Raw genomic sequence first — 23,990 nt, 5'->3', positions numbered from 1 at the left:
GAAACAGAAACATAAGTCTGAAAACTTGTCATCATCAAATCCAGAAGGAAGTACAGTATGTTCCACTTGGTGAAAGCTGGTTCAGAAGGTTAATTTGTTTGGTGTTTGGAAACTGTGCGAAGCTCCTTCCTGTGTTTGAATATTATAAAGTATTTGTGAAGGGAAGATAATAAGGGAAGCCCAAGATAGATGACAGGAGTGAAATATGAACTTGAAGCTCCTACTTTGCACCAGTACTCAGTAGTCACAGGAGCAACAAGCCTGCTGCTTCCCGCACAAGCCATGGCATCACCGTATGAGCTTGTGGGCACCCCGTAACAGCCTGTCTGCAACGGCAGCGATGCTCTTCCTCAACTCCCCCCCCTCCCATTATTCTCTTCAATCCCAAGTAGAGGTTGATTGTGCTCGATTGCATTTCATCATTCCTGCACAATCTTTGTCGTGACGAGGCTTGCAGAAAACTTACTATATTTACCTCCGTCACCAGAGGTGGATGGAGGTTTTGTTTTCACCCCTGTTTGTCTGTTTCTTTGTTTCTCTATTTCTATGTCTGTCTGTCTGTCTGTCTGTGAGCAGGATATCTCAAAAAGCTATGGATAGATTCAGACTAAAATTGGTGGACAGGTCGGGTGTGTAATAAGGATGAATTGATAATTAGATTTCGGTGAAGATCCGGAGCCAGATACAAGAATTTTAAAAGTGATTCTTCACCATTGAGATATCAGGCTAAAAACCATATGTAGCATGATATCTCAAAAAGTTGTGGACAGGTTATGACAAAACAAGGCAGATGTGTTGGGTAGTTGACAAAAAAACAAGCCGATTAGATTTTGGTTAAAGCCCGGATGCAGAATATCCAGCCTATCTTTGGGATACAAAACATAAACTGTTCAGCCTGGCAGAGGTATGTGCTCCACCGAATGCCATTCTAGTTTGTTTGTGTGTTTGTTTGTCTTCTATGCGCTCCTGAACAGCTGGTCAGAATGAATTGAAAGTTGGTGATTGTACCGACAAAGATGTAAAAATTCTGACTCAACCCAGGACCCAAACCCAAGGACCTCATCACTTGTGCAGCAACAGCCCACTGAGCTATTGAGTCTTCAGGATACTCTCAGAAATATCTCCGGGCCATTGAGTCTTCAGAATATCTTCGGGATAATATTTATATTATATTGTATACTGTGTCGGAGTGGCAACCCGTCCAGGATTGTACCCAATAGCCAAGGAGACTGCTTCGGCAGCACCAACGCTCTGCACAGAGTATGGTCCCAATGGATGGATGGATGGATGGATGGATGGATATTATATTGCATTTTGTTTGTCGCATGGGTAGCAAACTGGAGATTCTACAAAGTCAACTTCTCGGCACATCATATGGACTGCCATGCAATGCCACCATATACACTGTATTCGATTTTTCATGTGGTTTTGTCCTGAAATTTCGCTAAACAAGTATAACAGCTTTACAAGTTAATGCTTGCAGAACATTTTCCAATTATTTTAATGTTTTCTTGGAAACGGGTTAGTTCTCGATTAGTGAAACAACCGGTAATGAATGGGAGAGCTATGCTGTACTCCAGTGACATTACTTGGACCCTCTTCTCTCATTTATCACTCATTTCTGTGGGACTGTGCTCTTCATTGTGAAAGAAATCCAGTACCTATTTGTTCCTCATTGCAATTTGTCACATGGTTCTCTCTGATCTTAAGGTGACTTTTGTTGGTCTGCCAAATCGATTGTCTTCCTCTATACTTCTACTTCATGACGATGATGGTCAGTGTAATTTACTTGGGGATGTCTAGGATGGTTCAAATCATCCTTGTGTTGATGCCGACATTTTGACATTCCTTGATTATCATTCCTAATTGGAACTCCATTGGTTTTATCTCCTGGAACATGATGATGTGAATCTGTTCCCTGATTACTGCCTGCTGATAACATTCAGTTATGCACATTATGCACAAATGTGGGAAATTCTCACGACTGGAACAGGAAGTCCTTCGACTTTTCTTAGGATATAGTTTCTCATCTGATCGGAAGGAACTTTCACATGCTCTGCTGTTTTTACAGGCACGAATCGTTACTTCCAGCAAGTTGTTCGAAACTTTGGTGTTGAAATCTCATTTGTGGATTGCACAAATATGGAAAATGTCAAGGCAGCAATGAGGCCAACAACAAAGGTAAAAAAAATGAAGGAAAAAAAAACTTATGGGATTATTAAACAATGATGTACAGGGTGTTCCAAAAAGACCTGGACAACTTTGGTTGTTAAGATGCTTATATCCACAAATGACACAACCATACCCTTTGTTTATATGGCACAGAAACTTAGAAAGTTTTATGTACATCATCAATACACTTCAATGTGAGCTCCACTTGTCGCGCACAGGACATCAAGGTGGTACACGAGATCTTGCCATGTTTGCATCATGTATGTAGCTGTGATCCAAGAACGAAGATCCTGCAGGTTTTCCACCTTGGTGTTGTAGACAACATCCTTGACAAACTCTCACAGGAAAAATAAATAAAGCGGGGGTTTTCATTTTTCATTCAGGACGGCTTGAATGACGAAGCCCCAATGAGAGGGAGCGCCGTCCTGTTGAAAAATAATATCGGGTTGTTGGTCTTCATTTGTTGGGCGAATCCTTCCAACATGTTCATGTAAATTGTTGAGGTCACTGTATCCTTTGCAAAGAAAAATGGACCCACCAAGCGGTCATGGAGACGGCCACACCACACATTGACCTTTGGACTGTCGCGTGTGTGTTCAATGACAATGTTGGGGTTTTCAGAGCCCCAGATCCTCACATTATGCAGGTTGACCTTCCCTGATACATGAAAGCAAGCTTCGTCTGTGAACATGACCTTTTATCAGGTAATCTTCGTCATCCTCTATGCGACTGAGCATTTCCAAGGCAAACACCCTGTGTTTGGATTTTTCATTTGGTTCGAGTTCCTGTAGATTCAGCACCTTTTAGGCATAAAGCTTCAGTCTTTTATTCTAAATCATGTGTTCAGTGCTGGATGGCAGTCCCAATTCTATGGATGCACATGAAATTGATTTTCTGGGACTTTATCGAAATGATTCACACACTCGTTCAACGTCTGCTGCACTTGTGCTTGGTCGACCGGTACTTTCCTGTTTCCGACAACTTCCAGTCTCCTTAAACCTCTTATAACACACTCTGATAGTAGTCCGCAAATGGCGGATTCCTTCCATACCTTGTACGGCAATTGCACTGAACTTGAGTGTCAGATCTCGTCTCGATGAACCATTCCACACTCTAAGCCTTTTCCTGTGGAGTTGCCATTTTATTTTACATTAAACCACCAAACCTGGAAATAAAGAAAACGTTCTGAGTTTCTGTATCATACAAAACAAAGGATTTTATTGTATCATTTATGGTGCTAAAATATATTAATAACTAAAGTTGTCCAGGTCTGTTTGGAACACCCTGTATTAAACAAACAACAACAGCATTACAGTGTGATTATTTAGGTGCAACAGTAAAATAAGTGTTTTTTTTTTCAATGATTAGATGGAATGTTTATTTTTGTGGATTAATTCTTTGGAAATAAAATAATGCACATGTATGATTGTTACAAGAAGCCAGAAGAAACTGCCACACAAGTTTAGCAACTTGTAAACCACAAACTTAAGTTGTACCCCAATCGAAACGATTCATTAGATTAACATATTGACTTATAAAGATTCTATTTATCACTATCTCCATCATCACTTTCTTCTGATAGCTATTGATTTACAAGCAATTTACTATTTCTGACTTTGTAACTGTTAATGTTGGGAAACCCTGCATTATCAATGTCTCTCATTTACAAAATCATAAACTAGAACGGCACTGGGTGTAGCGCATAGTCTCGCCTCGCACGCTCATTCTGAACAGACATACCATTATTAACTGAGCACACTGATATTATGGCCCATATACCGTATCATCCATACACCCATACGTGGCTTTTATAAAGCTTCGGGGCCGGATATTTTGCGACCACTTTTGTGCCCATGAAGGCAAGATTGTGTCAATGAAGGTGAATATGAAAAAAAATTTCAAATATTGTGACGGTTTTGGAAATGTACCCCGCAGGAGAGTATTTATGTACACGTCAGAGACCTGAGAATGAGTTATTTCATTAGTTTATGTAGTCGGTAGATCTTTTCCCCTTGTCGAAGGGGTTGGGGGGGGAGATATTCTATTTTGTGTGTCCCTGGTGTGATGTCTCCCCCACCCTCCTCTACTTTCAATTTTTCTACTCAATCCACCATCAGTCCGTTCTAACAATCCCCCTCTGCCTTTCTCAATCCACCAATTATTCCGCTTCACCAAACCTCAATTCAACAACCACTGTTTCATCACGTCGGTCTTTCTTTTAACCCTGCAGGTTTATTCTCGTCCTTCGGTGCATCTGTCTTCCTTACCACTCAAATCCACTCATTGTTTTATTAGTCCCAATTAACCATATATTCATCTGATTGGTCACTGTCTTATTATTCACCATCTGTTCATTTGTACTTCACCATTAGAGACTATTAATCCATCATGCCGATCGGATTACCCCTCTCCATTCTTCCTTCCCTGCACTTCCACATTTGTCATGTGGGACAACGCTTCTCAAGTTCGAAATAAAGTACAATGCTTTTCCCATACGCAGTAATGTACACCACATCTCACATGCAAGATACAGTGTGCATTGTACAATGGAACGTTTGTGCATAAGGGAGGGAGCAGGGGCTCTCGTCGCCGCTTTGGACACGTGAAACAAGCTGTGGGGGCACGTGTGGCCTTCATCACAAAATGATGTGGGATTTTTCTGCTGCCGGCACTGCACCCCACCCCCATCGGATGCACACAAATGTGGAAGATGCTCACATGATATAGACTCTCTCGAAACCATGCCCAGCCGAAGCCGCTTTAAGAAACGCTGCACAAATGTGCAGGAGCTGCTGCTCCTGCTGATGATGATGATGACACCCTGGGAGCTGCTACTGTAGCTGCATCTGCTGTTAACACCGTAGGAGATGCTGCTGTGGTTGTTGACGTGCTAGGAGCTGTTGGCGAGGCACCAGTGCCACTGTTCATCGATACTCCAGAGACTGAACACAAGGAGCATTTGCATCTGTTGTGGATGCCCTGGGCCTGTTGTTGATGCATGAATGGCACCGTGAATGTGTCACATTTCCTGTTCAAGATTGGCTGCCAGAATGTGGGTCATGCTGGACCTAATTGCACTGGGACACGAATCACAGGAACAAGTCGTGCGAGGGCCGGAGGCGAGTGTCCCACAACCTAGGGGCGTGGTGTAGTTCCCGGGTTGTCACACAGCTCCATACACACACGCTTCCGACATGCTTACAACACTCCATCACCCATCTTTCCAGTCCTAACCCCCCCCCCCTCACAATATTTGGTCCGATGTAACCCCGCATGGTTGTGTGAAGTAAGAGAGGGGTCTCCCCCACACTCCATTCTACTTCTTTCTCCTCAATTCTTGTTGGCTCTTTTCTTCCCAGATAGAATGATGGCCTTATGTCTTATGTCTTCTGTCCAAGTAAGTCTGTCTAAGGGGAATACATGTTAGGGTTAAGTCTGCTCTTCTGTGCCTTTTGCCTTTTGTTTATGAATACGTGGTTGATGATTGATTGCTTGTGTGTGTAAATAAATAGATTATTACATTTTTCCAATCTGCCCAGTTGTGCTTTCTTGTACTAACAAAGTGTGTACATAATAGATAAATAGGAAGTTTTGCCCCCCCCCCTCCTAATTGGCTCTGTGGGCTAGCCAGCACTGCACCCACTCTCCAGCTCAGCCGTAATAATTACTCACACTGGGGGTATGGACTCAAGCTCAGGAAGTTATAACAACGAGTAGGTAACGTGGCTGTGGATGCGAGGACCCTGCTCGGTGCTTTTTCCAGTGTCCACGGTTGCTAAAGCCTGTCACATTTGCTCTACGGCTAGGATACGGCAGCCCCCTCTGCCCCCCTGAATTGACAGAAACGTGCGGCAGCCGCAGAGTTTCTGAGGTGGCCTCAGAGTGGCCCTACACCATTTGGCTATATTTTACAGGTCGTAAGGTCGCCGTGGAATTATAGCGCGGAGTTAGAACTTTTTTCATTTCTACGTTGGCCGTAGCAATTCGACAAGCCAAGCTATGACGTAGATGTGTTCCACGTCGACCGTACGTAGGGCGTACGGTGGGCTTGCATTATTCGTGCGGCTGCCGTAGGCTCTTATCAATGAAAAATGAATTTTGCCAACCCCCAAAAAATTACGGCGGCCGCACTATTTCCACGGTCGCCGTAGGGTAGTCCTAAGGCGTCCATGTGTTCAACGTACGGTGGCCTTGCGGTCTGTGTGACTACCTGTGGGCAACGCAGGGTCAACGCACGGTTCCCCTACGCCCGGTGAAATCATGTGAACGTCTCTCATGCCAAAGTGGAGAAATTCCTAACTCCTCTTTCACTGTTACTGTGTGACCCGGTGACATTGCCTTTTTAACATTTAAAACTGAGCCATGAATCAATGCGTGGATCTTCTTCTGAGGGAAGTCTGCATACATCTCTGTTCTTCATTGCACAGGCCACGAGCCACTGGCAGCCCGAGGTGGCCGAAAGAGCGGCCCCTGAATTATGGCCGACAATACACAAATGTGAAAACACCCCATCATAATCTCCCGAAATGCTATCAAATTTACCCAATGTTTGAAAATTAGTGTTCCAACACGAAGCATAATACTAACATAATTACATCAGTGAGTGGAAATATACAAACAATTATGCTTGCAGCCCAGTTAACCGCAATGAAGAAGAGAATGTGGAGCAGAGCCTAATAGCAGCCATTACTAAAAAAAAAAAAAATCAAAATAGATGCCAGCTTAAGGGTAAGAAAAAAAAATGGATTGGTTCTTCATTCGAAAATCAAACGGTGAAAAGGATAAAAGAGCCAATACTATAGAAAATGAAGAGGCCGGAGGGAGCGGCATCACAGACACAGAAACAGAGGCACGGCCCAACAAAAAAAGAAAGGTGCGTGCTTTGGAAGCAGAAAACAGTTTCATGAAAAATGGACGAATTAGTTTTTCTTTGTACTGAACGAATCTGGCAAGAAGCTTTGTTTAATTAGTAAGCCGTTATGTTCTGCTTTTAAGTGCAGCAATCTTGAATGCCATTACACCAAAACGCATGCCGACTTTCCTGGCAAATACCTTCCTGGTAGTAAGCTAAGGAAAAATATAAATCAAGCAACTCGCCACTTTGCTTAAAGGTTAGCAAAAATTGCTTCAGAGATCTAGGTCTGTTGGCGAGAGTTTGATAGAAGCTTAATTTGAAATCGTATAGATTTTAGCTAGACACAAGAAAGCTTTTACTGATGCAGAGATTGTTAAAGAATGTTTTTAGGCCTCTGCGGAAATAATGTATGCTGACTTCAGCAACTGAGACGCAATCCTAAAACAAACAAGAGTGAGAAATGCTTTGCAATACATGTCCCCTCCCGACGTGATATTTTGTATGTCCAAAAAGGGCATAACCATGTGAAAAAATGATGGAACGCCCTGAAACTCAAACTTTATTCTCGAGCTTATCATAATAAAGCCACGTACCAAGTTTCAGTTGAATATGTTAAGGGGTATGGGGAAAAAGTCAGGAAAACCACAGGTGGGATGGACGGACAGACAGACAGACAGAGAGCAAACCTATGGTCCCCTCTGGTGAAACCGGTAGGGGACTAATACAAGGACTACAGCTGTCTGATACAACCATAATGAGAATGGTGGAGGGAATCGCGAGACATTTGCCAACAGCTAACGGAGGATATCTCTGCTGTGCCGTGATTTAGCATAGCGCTGGACGAAAGCACAGATGTGTGTGACTTTGCATAGTTAGTTGTGCTTCTGGGTTTGTTTCCCAAAGGAGGAATTATTTTGTGAAAACTGTTTGGTTTCATACCGTTGAATGTGAAAATTTTTTAACTTGCTTACTGGACTTTTTCTTCCCCCAAGAATGACAATGTTATTTACAATTTGCCCCAAATTATGGTAAATTTATATCATAATTTTATACTATCCATCATTCATAGCAACTGCAGGTTCAGCATTTTATTGTTGTCTGTTGACTTTGGTGATCAAGCATCATTCCAAGACATGTCATTGTGTTTCGATTGCATTTAACTATGGGTTATGAGCTTGCCACCGCAGATTTTTCTCACGTTTGTCCTCGGGTCGAACGACACAGCAGTGTGGCAAGGTTTGTCGTCACACTGGTACACTGTTTTCTCCATATAAAAGTCAGTGGTTTTCATGCATCGACTGAACAGGGAACTGCTGGCTGTTTTTTTTTACTGAGATAAATAAGAAAAATGAAGCAACTATTTTGCCATTGTTCTGAAAAGGAGGAGCACACACAGGTTCTCATTAAACAAACAGGATTTATTTTACAAAATGGGGTGGGGAATAAGAATACATGGCCGCACATGTGGCGATCAGAAATGGTAAGAAATGAATCCTAATATAACTAACTGATGCACCCTCAGGACCTCAACGGAACTAAATAATGTGGCCTAAGGGCGTTCATACTGGGTAACATGGCACTGAGAAAAAGTTGGCAAGACAGAGAGAGAAACATGTTCCATGTAGCAATGATCAACACGCGACGGGGGGACTTGGTTCAGCAGTCGTATGCAGGCTTGTCCTCATGGCTCGTTCCTTCGTGTTCACGCCATCCAGCCACTTTTTCAGCACACCATAGCAGCTTTGGATCAGGAGAGAAGATGTGGCGCAGCAACCCAGGAAGAGAGAGTTTGCAGTACCAGCAATCCCAGTGGGGGAGACAGAGAACGAGCAGCCCCAGCAGGGAGTGTTTCTCCTTGAATCCTCTCTTCAAGGCTCAATGATGCACATTCGTGGAGCACACTTGTTGGTCGGCGCCACAGACATGCCGTCACATGGTACCAGTTGGCATCTTTGATGTCCTTCCATTCACCTCCTCCCCCCCCCCCCCACTCGACCATTCAGTGGGTCATTCCAAATGGCTGTTTATTGAGAGGAAAACAGCATATATGGACAGAAACATCGTGGAAAATTCAAGAATGTAGGGAGGAGGGAAAGCAGGGGCTTAGAAACAGACATTTGGTCGGGAAAGACAAGAGCTTTCTACACACTTTGTTCGGCACTATCTCTTTTATTTACAGCAATTGCAGCCACCTATGCTAACATGTGCTATGAAATAACTATTATAATGTACAGTATGCCCCACTGTTATTTTAGCATTGGATTGTAAGTCATCTTTTCTGTAAGGCTACTTTATTTACAAGTACCCCTGCATTACTTACAAGTGTCCTTGTATGTTTAAAGATATGTTGTTTGTAATGTATTTCTATATCTCAGCTTGTGTGGGTTGAGACGCCATCTAACCCAATGATGGAGGTGACAGACATCGAGGCCTGTGCTTCCGTTGTTCACTCTGCCAGCACTGCTTTTTTGGTTGTTGATAATACATTCATGTCGCCCTATTTCCAGGTGAGCCTCATGCATCTCTTCTTTCTAGCTCCATGCTTTCAAACCATATCACAAATTTTCAATGCAAGTTCACATACCGGTATTTGTGACTCTTAAAATTTAACCAGGAGCCTCTTCAATGGAGATAGTTGAATTGTGAGTGAGGCCCATGCATTCATGGAGTGAAACTCTTCCATTTTACCATGACAATTTTCATTCACATTATTTTATTTGTTTGCTAGAGACCTCTTGCATTGGGTGCAGATGTCTGCATGAACTCAGCCACTAAGTACATCAATGGTGAGACATGTTCTTTTTTTCATTATCAGTCTTGCCTGCATGCTATGTCTTGATCCCTCACATGCAATGGCAACCACACTAATTCATTAGGTGAAAGTAATCAAAAGAATAACCAAATGTGGTGGTGTAATGTTTGGAACATTTGTCTGTGTTTGCGATATCGGCCGTTCGAACCCCGGCGGAGTCACGTAACTTTAATAAATGATACGTTGTGTTTCGTTGCTTGATGCTCAGCATTTTAACAAGAATACAGCACGCACAAACAATCGTAATAATAAACGCCTTATCCTGTTTGTATTTCCAACGACTTTCTCTTAAACTAACTTACCAAGGATCATGAAAGCCATATCATTGGAAATGTCCTTGTCTGAAGAGTTCCGGTTGTACACGTATATTTTTTTCCATTAATAATGACCTTATTGGGGGTTTTTTTTTAATCATTTGGCTTACTTAACCACTATTTTTACTAAAGAATCGTGAGATTTTGGAATCTCACGAGATAAATGTCGTTTCATCATTATTTAATTTTAACGTTGTTCTTGATGAATTGGAACATTATTTAGAAAGGGGGAGGGGAGGACAGAGAGTTTGGGGTGGGAAGAGAGTTAGGAGAGGGAGGTTGATCTGTTGGAAGGGGGAGTTGAGGACTTGGGATTGGGAGGGGTGTTGAGGACTTGAAATCACATTTTCCATCACATATAATTTCTGTGGGTACCTGCTGGTCATAATAATAATAATAATAATAATAATAATAATAATAATAATAATGTAACTTTTGTGCAGGCTTTGATGGCCCTAATGACCTCCCCCTGCATTGAGGCTCCTTGTAAGGGAACTCGTATGTAATAGCAGATTGGAACCATATTTTAACCATTTTGGTTGACCTACAATGGTTTTGTTTCGAAAAAAAACCAAAAACGTATTTCCCTTTTCTCTTCTCTCCAACTCCTTTACCCTCTCTCAATATTTTCCTGTTCTCCTTCCATGCATGCATATGTTGATGACCCCTTTGCAGTCCCACTCGATAAAACAACAGGCCTGAATCCCATTATCTGGAAATGCTGCTCATAGTGAAAAGCCGCAAGCAATGATAAGAGCAAGGTATTACAACCTGAGCAGAAACCTAATGAATTGTGAGAAAGGCAACTTATGTCATGGCAACAACAATGTTTATTTTGTGGAAATGGAGCTTTCCTGTTGAGCATTAGTTTTAACACTACAGTATTTCATACCATGTGCTTGCCTGCAATAATACCGCAAGAGCTGCATATTTATCATTTCAGGTCTGAGTCTTGTTTCATCTTGCTGCCCCCAACACCCCCAGGCCACTCAGATGTTGTTATGGGACTGCTGTCCACAAACAGAAAAGATCTGTATGATCGTTTCAAATTTCTGCAAAATGGTATGCAAGTGCTGTTTTGTGTTTCCTTTGTTTTACTCTTCTTTATTGCTGGCTTTGTCTTTCATTTGTATTCTGCCCTTGCTTTTACACCAGAGCCATATACAAAATACGTGACGCTTTGGGGGTGCGGAGGGAGGGGGGCATGCTTCCCAGAGCATCACAAAGTTCGAGCTACGAGAGAGGAAAGCAGAAAGTTCAAGTGGAAGTTTGTAAAATTTGGAGGGAGCTGAAGGGCAACACTATCTCATTGACTGACCTGTCAGATTTCACCAATTTAAAAATAAATAAATAAGGCAATTTGAAATTTAATAAGGGGACATTGTTCTCATTCACCAACTCGCATATTTCTTCAGGTTGAGAATCATAGGAGGGTGGGAGGGTGTCAATAAAGAGCCATGTATTTTGTGTATGGCCCCTTCTACATTCCTAGACTTTTCATTCTTAATTTCTTTCTTACTTTAACCAGCTCCTTTCTTCTCCCTCCCTAGCTCTAGGTTGTGTTCCCTCTCCCTTTGATTGTTTTCTTTGTAATCGGGGCCTGAAGACCCTGCCACTTCGTATGAAACAGCACCAAGCCTCGGGCCTAGCCGTGGCCAAGTTTCTGACCACTCATCGTTATGTTCAAAAAGTCCTGCATCCAGGTACTGGATCTTTTATTCCTCCACAGCCGAAGGCCAGAGGCATTATGTTTTCAGGGTATCCGTCCATCCATCTGTCTGTCTGTCCGTTACCAAATATTTGTTTGTCTGTCCGTTACATTTTTTTTTGTTGTCCATCCGTTACAAATGAAAGTATTTCAACCAAACTTGGTACAAGTATGGAGTGCAATAAATAGATTAATGTTATAGATTTGGGGTTCAATTGACAAAAATCATTGGTCATGAGACAGTGTCTTGAGAAAGTTGTTACTGCCATAACTTGTGAATCACTGAAGAGATTTCAACTGAATGTGGTGCAAGTATGGAGGGTACAACAAAGATGAACTGATTTAATCTTCAGTTCAAAGGTAAAAGGTCATGCATCCGTTAATTGGAAATCATTTTGCAGATTGTAACTCCAGATAGAAGCATCTGATGTTGTCTCTCTTTTCTATATTATTGTTATTGTCTCACTCTCTCTCATCGGGATTAAACATGACAGTGGGTTCACATCTAACGTGAGCAGAAGCATATCCATCCACCCATTCGATCAATCTATATTTTCTAGTTTCCTATATATTTAAGATTGCAGGTGGGAAAGGTTAAGAGAGTAGAGGAAGTAAGGGAAAGGATGTCATAAGTTTTGGCTGTTTGAGAAAAATTATTTGGGAAGTTGAGATGGTGAGCTTTAACTCTCATTCTCTGGATACGAGGAGTCGAGCTGAGGCCGAAGCTCATGCCAAGTATCGATATTGGTTTTCAAGAGAAATTGGCTCGATATTCTAACAAGATGCTCACTAAAACCTAAAGGATGGTGAGAGTTGTTAAAGCCTCATACAAACTAGGTTACTAATACTTTCAGGAATGTTCAAAGAGTTACAGTTATAACCACATTTATCACTCAGCTTGTTTGTTCATGTGAAAATGTGGCCACATTGATGAGGTGAATTTGATCCGTTTTGGATATACTATCATTTGCATGGAGGATTGCCAGGACATCTCGGAGCTAACAAACTTACCTTTGACCTTACTGAGGGCTGCTTTGGCATTACTGTGGTATCGACGAACGAACGAGCTGTCAGGCAAACATTCTCATCAATGACATGTTTGCTACTCAGTTGTAAGCATTCCAGATTGGTAGTCTTGAACAAGAATGATGATATTGTGACGAATCTGGAAACCATGCGCACTCAACATTCAGGTCCCAAAGTTAGTTATGCCGGTAAGTACGTGTGTAATCAGGACCCCGTCCTTTTATTTAGCGGGAGGATTAAATGTGTGCATTGTGACGTCTTTAGTTAGGTTTTACATCCAACGAACCCTCCAACAAGCCATCTAACAACCATCCCATCTGCATTACCCAACCTACCCATCACGCGCCATCACCACCCGTTGGCAGCTCATACCTTGACTTGCCGAGAGGGGGGGCCTCGCGGTTCCAGTCCTCGGCTCGTGGTTCTTGTATGGCTTTTTCAGCATTGACCCTGTTACTCTTCGCGAGCGAAGCCACATGGAGAATATGGGGTCTCTGAACAGGGGCCACAACCCTGCCCCGGTAGGGTGCGGCCGTAGGCCAATGAGGGACGGACAGTGAGATGATTTTCGCCAAGGCCCCTCCCATGTGGGAGGAGAAGTATATCCCTGAGCATACTCGTTTGTCGTTGTCGTGGGCGTTGGCGCTGGGAGATCCCGAGTACTTGAGTGGTGACAAGTTGGTTGACGGTGGTTGGGCTGGAGAGTGAGTGAACCAGCCTGTCGTGGAGCCTTGGTGGGTCCCGTCCGTGACCCTGATCTCCGCCCCGGAGCTCCGATTGCTCCTCACAGCTGCCGCCACGAGCTACGAGTCCCACACGTGTGGCTGTGACCTTCGACGACCCACAGGTGCCCATCCGAACTCTGACCCCCAGCTCGTCTCTCTCATCTGCTGGAGGGTCCAATAAAAACTCCGGGGTTTCTTTTCTTTTTGTGTGTGTGTGACTGCGTGTGGGCCCCGTCTATAAGTAGAATTGGGTTAGTGCTTTGAATCATTGCAAATACCTGCTCTGCATATTCGCTTCAAGTCTTGCCTCCTTGTCTTTTATTGTAAATAAATTATTAGTAATGTTCCCAGCTCGTTTCCATCTTTTCTTTATTTGGTCCAGCATGGTCCGGGTCTGACTTCAGACAGGGTTTCATCCCCGATAATCCGTTAATCCTCGCCGGCACGGCTTTGGCAGTTTCCGTTCGGCTGCAACCGAGCCAGAGTTGGTAGTCGGTAGTTGGAACTCTACCGCAGTCGGTAGAGTGACCCGGTTCGAGAAAGACGTGCCGAGGGCGTGAATACCCGGTAGCCAAGACTGCATGGTTATTTAGGTATATTGGGATCTAGACAATTAACCCGACACCACGCGGTCGAGACATTGGCGATTAATTTCACGGTCGATTAATCGACCCGCCGGCTTCGGAGTTATCCGGAGCGACGGCCTATAATTCCGGGGAGACTCGTTTAGATGTCTGTGTTCACCGGTGGGAGACAGCGTTAACTTCCCCACCTTGCGGTCGTTCTCGCCACCGACTCCCAGCCCACAACAATATTATTGCTACTCCCACCACGAGTCAAGTCGGTTTAAAGGTCAGAGTGATGTTTGTAATGGGCATGTTTGAGAGGACCATCCATTGATGGCAAATTATGGTGGCATGTTTGACCTCCCACACAATGCACCATATATGCTCATTCCTGACTTCCTCCTCAATACACCTATCATCCTCTCAACTTGTCTTCCCCTTTGCTTCCCACATTCCTACCTCATTTTTTCTTTATTCCCCACATTCCTTTTCTCATTTTAACTATCTTGCCCAACTTAACCATCCTGCCTCAAAACAAATAGACTGTTCCAGAAGGAAGGTATTATTTGGGAATTTTAGAAGTTTTATGGAGGAATTATTTTGTCGTTCTTTGTTTGTTCTTCATCAGCCTTCCCTTGCTAATAATGCATTGGGACATTCTCTTATTGTTGACTGTTGCTATTATTCTTTGTTCACCCCTTGCTCAGCATTTGAAGACCATCCACAGTATGAAATTTCTGCTCGACAGACAAGCGGATCCTCCGGCATGCTCTCCCTATATCTGAAGGGAGGGCTGGAACAGGCTACTGCTTTCCTGTCTAACCTTAAAGTGAGGATGGAAGAGGGCTATGAGATAGTGAGTTAGAAACAAATGGAGGTCGTGAGGGGTTTTTTAGGAAAGGACATGCGGATTGTAAAAGCCCTAGTCTATGCAAGGGTATGTCTACACATAAATATACAGTTAAGCCCACCACATGTGTCGTTTACATTTTACATTTAGGACAATCTATTTTATTTTATGTGTGTGTGGAGGGTGGGGGGGGGGCAGGTGAAGGGGTCATGGTGAAACTGAGAAAAACTAATTTGAATAAAAGATGTGAACGAGCAGTGATCGTGGAAGAGAGAAGAAAAGATAGGACTATGGGTCTTGAAGCTTACCTGGATCAGGAGAAACACTCAATGACATCATAAAATATCGAAATTTTGATCATGCACAGAATCTGGTCCAGACTGGGGGCGGGGGGGGGGGCAGTCCAAATCCAATCATATTTCCATATGAAATAAATAGGTGTTAAAAGTGCAAAAACTTTATTATTATTATTATTATTAGCATGCTTTTTGTTATGCCTGCTTGACGTCTTGTGTGACAGATATTCACGCTGGCTGAGAGCCTTGGAGGCTACGAGAGTCTGGCGGAACACCCGTGAGCATCTGCTTGATCCAAGTTTTTGTCTTCTGTCCATAATTTCAACCACAATTGTTAAAACAATTGTCTTAACTTTCTCGTACTCCCTCAACAAACAATTTAACCTTCAGTAAGTAGACCCTCATGTGTGTTCTTCAGAGCGATAATGACCCATGCATCAATCCCTGAAGCTGAACGTGTGGCCTTGGGAATTACAGGTTCCCTTGTGCGTTTATCTGTGGGTTTGGAAGACGAGGAAGATCTCATTGCCGACTTGGACAATGCTCTCAATGCTGCGGTGAGAAACCACCACAAAGAGATGGAATCGATGCACTGTACTACAGCTTGTCCACGATCCAGTGTCCTGTCTGTTGGAGTTTAGAATGTCTAAGCAATTGACACAACTCTCAAACCTTGCCCAAAACAGCTGGGTTCTATTTTTCACATGCTTGTCTCTTCGAGCAAGTCTTATGTGCTGTAAAGAGTGAACGATTTTGGTAACATGCTTAGTTTTTCCACTTCTCCAGCCAGGATCACAGACCGTCTTCATTGTTGACACACCTAATCCTTGTCTCAAACTAACATTGCTATGTGTTATCTCCCAAAATGGCTGCGGTACGAGCTTCGATGCCTTCTCAGGTAGCATTCTCCCACTTGTTCATGTGATAAAAAAAATTAATTAATGTGTGAGAGCTGAGAAGAGGATGTGCAAGGGGGGTCAAGAGGGTTCTTGCTGAGGCTCAGTTTCTTTGTGATCTAATGTGAGAGATCTTCTCAGGGAATTGTTATGAAAAAGGGGTAGAGTACGATGGTCACACGGAATATCACAAAGTCAATATTACCACTTTCAAGAAATTATTAAACTAATATTTAATAATTTTTTTTTTAATATAAACACATTATCAAAGCCATTTGTAAATATTTGCAAAAGTTAATCAAACCAAAAAGTATATCTATCAAAAGGTGACGTATGTTATTATAAAGTGTTGCTGGTGATGTTTTGCAGTTTTCAGAGAAGAAAGACCAGTAACAGCAATTTCAACGTGGGGATCAAGATGCAATTATCGTGTTCCTAACGGTCTTGATTTGTCCAAATAATCTTATCTGAGGGATTGTGCCCTTTGACCTTTGGACTCTACCCTCTTACCTGCTTTGACCTTTTACCAATAACTTTTGTGTCTTTTGTGCCTCACCACGAATGGTGCTGCAGCTGGAGAATTATATTTTACTGCACTCTGATTAATTGATTTAATACCACTTTAGGTGATATTAAAAGCATGAACATTGAGCTGTCTCTTTGTATTCCATTAAAACCAGATCGATTCTGGTTCCTCTCGAAGGAGTTTGCTCATCTTGTTTTTTTGCTCAATTCCCTTGCTTGTTGTTGCCAACTGTGAACCGACGTCACCTTGTGGTCTTTCTACCCTTTGTCAACTCAACTCTTTCCTGAGCCTCGATTTTTCTTTACAAAAAAAGAAAGGAATCGAAATAAAGTATGGATGAAAACTGGTAAAATGACTCTTATTACCTCCGCCACCGAAGGTGAAGGTGGTTATGTTTTCACCCGTTTCTGTCTGTCTGTCTGTTTGTATTGTGTACAGGATATCTCAAAAAGTTGTGGATGGATCTGGATGAAATTTGTTGGACAGGTTGGGTGTGACAAGGACGAACTAATTCGATTTTGGTGAAGATCCGGATCCGACGACAATAAATTTTAAAGTGATTCTTCACCATTGTTAGATAAAAATGAGAATGATATATTACAGGCCATATATTGTTGCGGGGCCGGGCGTCGGCTGCGAGCACAACCACCAGATGGAGCAGTAGGGTCAGCTCCACCGATCACCCGGAATGTATAGGTCGTCACCCCGGATAACTCCGGAGCCGATGGGTCCCTTATCGGACCGAAGTTAGCCAATATTTCGACAGCGTGAGGTAGAGTCAACTTGTCTAACTCCAATTTACCTAAGTACTCACGCCATCCAACTACCGGGGAAATTCACCCTCGACGATGCTCGTACGGAACGAGTCGCTAGCATACTCGAACCGTGTGCGACCCGAGCGGATGGTCACCGAGCTTTCGTCGGTCCAAATGTCCCTTTTATAGCGGCAACAGCCTGGCTAATTCTCCAACACGCACAGTGTTAAACCAATAAAAGAAACACAAAAACGAACTGATACATTTAACACATGGGTTTATTTATAATAGGTGTGGAAGGAGGGGAGCACGTAAGAAGCAGAGTTATCACGACGAATAGAAATGAAATGCAAATAAGGTACAAGGCACTTAACAGTTGCGACTTAAAGACGGGCCCACACACAGACACACTTCGTCCACAGAAGTGGACCCCAATGGTCTTTATTGAAGTCTTCCAGCTCGAGGAAAGGGACCTGGAGACCAGAGCCTGCACTTGGACCTGTCCACCTCGTGTGGTCTTCGACGATCCGGCTTGACGGGACTCGAACTCGCAACACGATGCCACTCCAAACACCAGGAACGGAGGAAAAGCGTCGGACCCCAGGCACTGCCAAGCTGACCAGACCAGACGAGTCAATCTCCGGCTCCTCAAATCCGATCACTGCCAAGCTGACCAGACCAGACGAGTCGATCTCCGGCTCCTCAAACCCAATCACTGCCAAGCCGACCAGACCAGACGAGTCGATCTCCGGCACCTCGAACCCGATCTCTGCCAAGCCGACCAGACGAGTCGATCTCTGGCCTAAAAATAGGCTAAAATTTTTCACCATTTTCACCCTAAAAATAGGGCCAAAAATGATATATAACTCGATATCTCAAAAAGTTGTGGACGGATTCGAATGAAACGTGGTGGACACGTTGGGTGTGTGACCATGACGAATTGATTCGATATGGTGAAGATCCGGATCTGGATACGAGAGTTATTTAACTTTTTAAGTGATTCTTCACCATCGAGAGATACTGTGTCGCATGATATTTCAAAAATGTATTGGGCTCGATATGTTCTCGTGGATCAGGCATTACGTGGTGGGGGTATGCGCTCCACCGAGTGCCCTTCTAGTTTGTGATGCCATCAATTGGCAGCCGCTCGTTCCGTTCTGACTGGTGAAGCTTCAGCACTGGTATTTATTTGGTGGTGATGCATATCTGTGGTTGCAATTCAGAGGAATATCAAGAAAAGGTTGTTTGCCATGTTCTCAAAATAATTTGGATAAAGTAAAAATTAGATCACATGTTTTTGCTCGATATGCATTCAGTAACGATTTTTGTCCTTTTAGAACTGCCATTTGAAATTTATTTTGAAACAGAGCATGCGTACACACATGAAACGTATGTCCGATACTACTGGATCTTGTCTGTGGTGTGTTTCACTGACACATGGATTGGTGAAGGTGATGATGTGTCCTTCGATTGATTTGAGGTTTGGGCCGACAGAGATGTGTTATCATCGGGCAAGGCTCAAGGTGGTGGGTTATGTCTGCTGGTGAATTTGAGTTGGACCGAAGATTTTATGGTACATGAATGGTATTGTTCCAAGGACATGGAGGTACTGACGGTGTCTTTCTGACCTTACTACCTGTGCACTCTTATTCTAGCGTACGCACCAAGTCCGGACTTTAAGTGCACATCGGAACGAATCATCGAAACTCACAATAGGGCGACCACCCATTCAGTGGATCAATCCATCCTGATTCTTGGGGATTCAATAGATGTGACCCTGGTCAGTAGGTGAATGTTGCTACCTGTGGTGATAGGACGTTGAACAAATGTTACGGCAACATTGAGCATGTCTATATGGAGAAGCGTGCTCCTGCGACCCATCGCTTGCCTACATATCGAGAAAAGGTGAAAAGATGGCGGTTCTGTACGAGAGGGTTAAACCGAAAACAGTGGAGGATATACCAAACGTTTGAAGGGCTCTTTTATATGCACATGACCCCGACGAACTTCATGAGACCCAGGGTGGCAACGAAAGAACTGCGTTCTGTCATCGGAAAGTGTAAGCGATCGTACAGGGATAAGATTGAAGAACAACTGCACGATGATGATGCTCGTAACATGATGGGAGATTGCCCATTGATGTTCTTGATTTAAAAATTTGCGGATGAATTGAGTGACTTTTATGCAAGATTTGATGTTCCAGGGAACTGCGTAAAATGTGAAACGTTCTGTGAGGACCTGGATACTCGAGCGTCTCCCATTCCAGTCATTGGTGAATCTGATGTCTTGAAGTGCTTTTTAAGGGGTTGAGTAAAAGGAAGCCTTGTGGTCCAGATGGCACGAAGTCCAGTGTGACCACTCCTTGGCTTTTTTTCACAAGATCTTGGCTATTCGTTGTTCGCCTTGGCATCTTGGTTTTCTTGACGTATAGGTTTTCTATTATCATCGCTTTTCCGAAACTTTGTGAATTGTTGGCTTTTTTCATTGGCTCACCTTAGCATTTATGAAAATGAGGAGTGGTCACACTGACGAAGTCTTGTATCTTGAAAGAGTTCTGTTGAGAACCTAGTAATGTTTTTACTCGATTGTTTCAGTTATTTTTAACCACTCATACTGTTGGTATTTGCTTGAAAAAGTCCATCATGATTCCCATGCCCAAAAATGTTCCCCCAAGGCAGCTCAATGATTATAGACCTGTTGCCCTTACCTGCATCCTGTGTGAAGGTATGGAGAAATTGATCGAGAAGCTTATATCAGATGTAGCTCCCAAATTTGATCCTTTTCAATTTGCGTACAAAGCGAAGACGCAGTGTTGAAGACGCATGGCTCAGTTTGCTTCATCCAACCACAAATCACCTTGACAACAATGGAACCTTCATGTTTGTGTGTTACTTTTCGATTTATCATCAGTCTTTAACACGATGCAGCCACTTACCCTTCTGAAAGTGAATGACCGACCTGTGCCTGAACCGCTATATCATACTCTGGGTGGAAAGTTTTTAAAAAAATTTTAAATACACTGTCCTCAGGAGGTGAGGGTGAATGGTAATTTATCGAAGTTATCAATCTTGGATACTAGTGTTCCACAAAGCTGTGTATTATCACCTCCACTGTTCAGTCTGTACGCCAATGTATGCGTCACTCTCAAATAAATATATAATTATATGAAGTGTGTGGACGATAAGACCATTGTTGGCTGTCTTTCCCATCAGTCGTCCTTTGTATCATACTTCGATGATATTGACGCATTCAATAAGTGGTGTGGGGACTTTTGTCTCACTCTGAGTGTGTGCAAAACTAAAAAGAGATCATTTTGGATTTTAGGAAAGGTCACAAATCATGAACCTGTAACCATAAAGAGTAAAAAGGTGGAAATTGTTCACAAATTCAAATACCTGGGCGTTATTATTGATTACAAGCTAACTTTTGATGAAAACACCACTGCTGTGGATAGATTATAATCAATGTGAAGATTGTACTTCTCAGGAAGTTGAATTCATTTGGAGTTAGCTCACGCGTGATGCTGGTGTTGACTAATTCCTTGCTGATCAGTGTTTTATCATTTGATTTGGTTTTTCGTATAGTTATCGAAATGTGCGGAATAAGTCAAGACTGAGAAAGGTCGTTTAAAGTGGGTGGATCTTTAATCTGTCTGGACTCTCTGTATTTGCGAGCGTTGAAGAGGAAGACGATGCACGTATGTACCAATGAAAGCCATTTCTTGAACGGTCTTTTTCAAAACCTTTCGTTCGATGCTGAAGAACAATATTTTTAAAAAAAATGTAATTTATACCCTGTGCAATTGGAGTGTTAAATTCAAATGAGTAGCCATTTTGCTGTTGCGTCCATCTTGCTATTCTTATTCATGGTGATGTTTCTATATGATGTTATGAACTCACTGGTATGGGTCAGGTCAGGTATGGGAGCATGCGCCAGAGCAGCGCGGTGCTGCGTCCACTTTCCACCGGTACTCCAGAGGCCTCCGTCTGGCCATCCCCCAGGCAGATGCCTGGCCCATCCCCATCCCCATCCCCTTGAGATGCCGATCACCCTGCTGCAACCATGAGGCGCGTGGTCGGCCCATTGGCCTCCTCCACTCACGAAACTCCCTCGCTGAGAGAATATTGTGAGCAGGATCAGTGTCAGGAAAAAAAACCCCCCGGTATTGAACACGTCCTCAACCATTTCTCAGACATGCATTTACCGATGTTGTTCAAACTTGGTGCACAGATAATGAATGATGGCTTAGGTATGCACCTCGATTTTTTTTCGACATCAGTTCCAAGATGGCTGACTGGCGGACATTTTATTACTTAAATGCGTCTCCAACCATTTCTCAGACATGCGTGGTCAGATTTTGTTCAAACGTGACACAAGCACAGTACACAATGGCGTACACTTGAACCTAATTTTATTATTTACGTTTCCATACTTAATACATCAAGATTGGCTAACGACTCATACATAGACCATGCTATTCTATACATTTCCATAAGGTCTTGGGAATATCTATCCCTGCAAATATAACACAGCCCCTCCCCCCACCCCAGAACCGGAGCTCCTGCAAAGTTCAATGCAGGGGTAACAGCTCCAACCTTAAACACTTGCAGATTCACATCTAATTAACCTCAACAAAATAAATTAGGTGGGGTTGTGGGAAGCAAGCTGTCACGAACTTACCTAAACTCCTTACCGTACTATCCCCTAAGTTGCAAGCAAATTTTAAAATGTACAATTTTTTGTACAGTAGATTGTCCCCTCTTGTCTCCTCACTCCAATGTCCTGGGGTGGGGAGAGAATGTCTGGCAAAAACACAAACATGCCGACTTAAAGACAATTGACCTCAAATAAATCAAACCCCCATATACTTGACCACAGCCACCAGTGGATATCTCTTGAGCTCAAATACCCAATTTGAAAACTGCCTTCCAATTTCATGGGCTACCTGCCCTCAAGAGCACATGTCCCACGCGGCACATGTTCCACATCAAGTCACATGGGACCGAGTGGAACATTCCCACTTTCATACTTAACAAGAACAACAACAACAACCATCACATTCCATCAATGCCATGGCTTCATCTTTTAACACACTGTTTGTATGGCCCTCAACTCGTCAGCAAGAGGTCCTACACAACCAAGATGGTGGGGTGCTCCAGGCTGTTGTGCCCACAGTCAAAAACAAGTCGCCGACTTCACAACTTCTTTGTACACCCCCCCCCCCCGGCCCTCAGGAGCCAAATAGCTCCTTGGCTGTATGTCCCATCAAGGAGGGTCTCTACACACAGGCATGCTTGGCCTCAAGCTCTCCTTGCCTCTCCACGGGTCTCCATATCCAAATGGTTGCCCACACAAACCCTCCTCCGACAGGCTCCCCAAACTCCAGACACCACCGGCTGCCAGAGATGAGTTGCCTTGGGAGGGTCGCAGTCATCGCTCCTCCAGAGCCTCATCTGTACCTGCGAACACATACACCTTCCCCACCCACAAAACCCCAAATGTCACTCCCTCCCCTGTTGCCATACAATTTTCCACCACCTGAAATACATGCTTTGGTGCACCGAACCTGCCATGGCCTGCATACACACGAATAATCATCAAATACTCGAAAAAAACCCCACTTTTTCATTCACAATACACAGATTTTAACCCTTTCCACCTGATCGACATGCTTGGCTCTCATGGCCACTCTTTTCCATCACACATACCAATTTCCCAACGCACCTGCATACCCCAAACAGCAAAGCATGGTGAGTCCTGACAATGGTGAAAGGGTAAATTTAACCACAAAACAAACACCACTGGAGAGCCCGTTCAATACCAGCAACACCTGCTGTAGTCATTCTTCCCATTAACCTCTGCTAATTAAAATCCAGGGCTTTCTTCCCAAACCGAGAGCTCATAAATCATATTGGACCAGCTCTGGAAGGTTATACCGGCCTCTCCGGGCTTTTCCCAAACACTCCATAGTTGTGGGCTGTACTCATTCCCCATCCATGGGGATTGACTTGCATCCATAGAACAGCACAGCATGGCAGGTCACCACATGCTGGCTGTCTCAGAACCTCACAGAGAGGCTGCCAGGTCGCATGCCTGGGCGGTCACCTCCTCTGGTCATTACCAGTCCTCAGTGGTGCCACCACCAAAGCATGGCCCGCAACACCGCCCCCCCCCCATTAATCCTCATGGTCCACCATGACCGGTGCCCAGCAGGAACCACTTCAGACCCCCAGAGGTCTTGACTCCTTCCAGGGTCTGGTGACCCCACCAACCTGAGACACTCACTCGGAAGGCACCCTGATGGACAAGGGATGCCACACTCCACCAGACTCCCCATGGGGGCTGGGTCATGCCACCGCACTTGTAGTCGGACCCCATGTCCAAAATCTGCCAGTGCAGCTCCCCAGCTGCCTGGCCCAACTCAATCTCCAAGGGGGGCAATTTCCTTCAAGGCCGACCGACTTAAAATCCCCTGGTCTGAATTCTGCA

At 43.7% G+C, this 23,990-nt stretch overlaps 1 protein-coding gene across 2 annotated transcripts in view; it reads left to right on the top strand.

Moving 5' to 3' along the window:
- The window catches only part of CTH (cystathionine gamma-lyase), a 69,622-nt gene extending 52,524 nt beyond the window's left edge, over positions 1–17,098 (top strand). For both annotated transcript variants that reach the window (XM_085885982.1, XM_085885983.1), the window contains exons 5-13: positions 2,072–2,181; positions 9,403–9,534; positions 9,756–9,813; positions 11,138–11,215; positions 11,704–11,856; positions 14,886–15,007; positions 15,549–15,601; positions 15,743–15,881; positions 16,590–17,098. In XM_085885982.1, the coding sequence (XP_085742108.1) occupies positions 2,072–2,181; positions 9,403–9,534; positions 9,756–9,813; positions 11,138–11,215; positions 11,704–11,856; positions 14,886–15,007; positions 15,549–15,601; positions 15,743–15,881; positions 16,590–16,613 (869 nt within the window). In that variant the 3' untranslated portion in view covers positions 16,614–17,098. The remainder of the gene's footprint in view (positions 1–2,071; positions 2,182–9,402; positions 9,535–9,755; positions 9,814–11,137; positions 11,216–11,703; positions 11,857–14,885; positions 15,008–15,548; positions 15,602–15,742; positions 15,882–16,589) is intronic.
- The last annotated feature ends 6,892 nt before the right edge of the window (positions 17,099–23,990 follow it).

This window comes from Eptatretus burgeri, chromosome 6, assembly GCF_056783735.1.
Source record: "Eptatretus burgeri isolate ZD-2024b chromosome 6, Ebu_testis_v1, whole genome shotgun sequence".
NCBI classification, from domain to species: domain Eukaryota; kingdom Metazoa; phylum Chordata; class Myxini; order Myxiniformes; family Myxinidae; genus Eptatretus; species Eptatretus burgeri.
The sequence above is the reverse complement of the archived record's forward strand: the minus strand, read 5'-3'. Positions and strand labels throughout refer to the sequence as shown.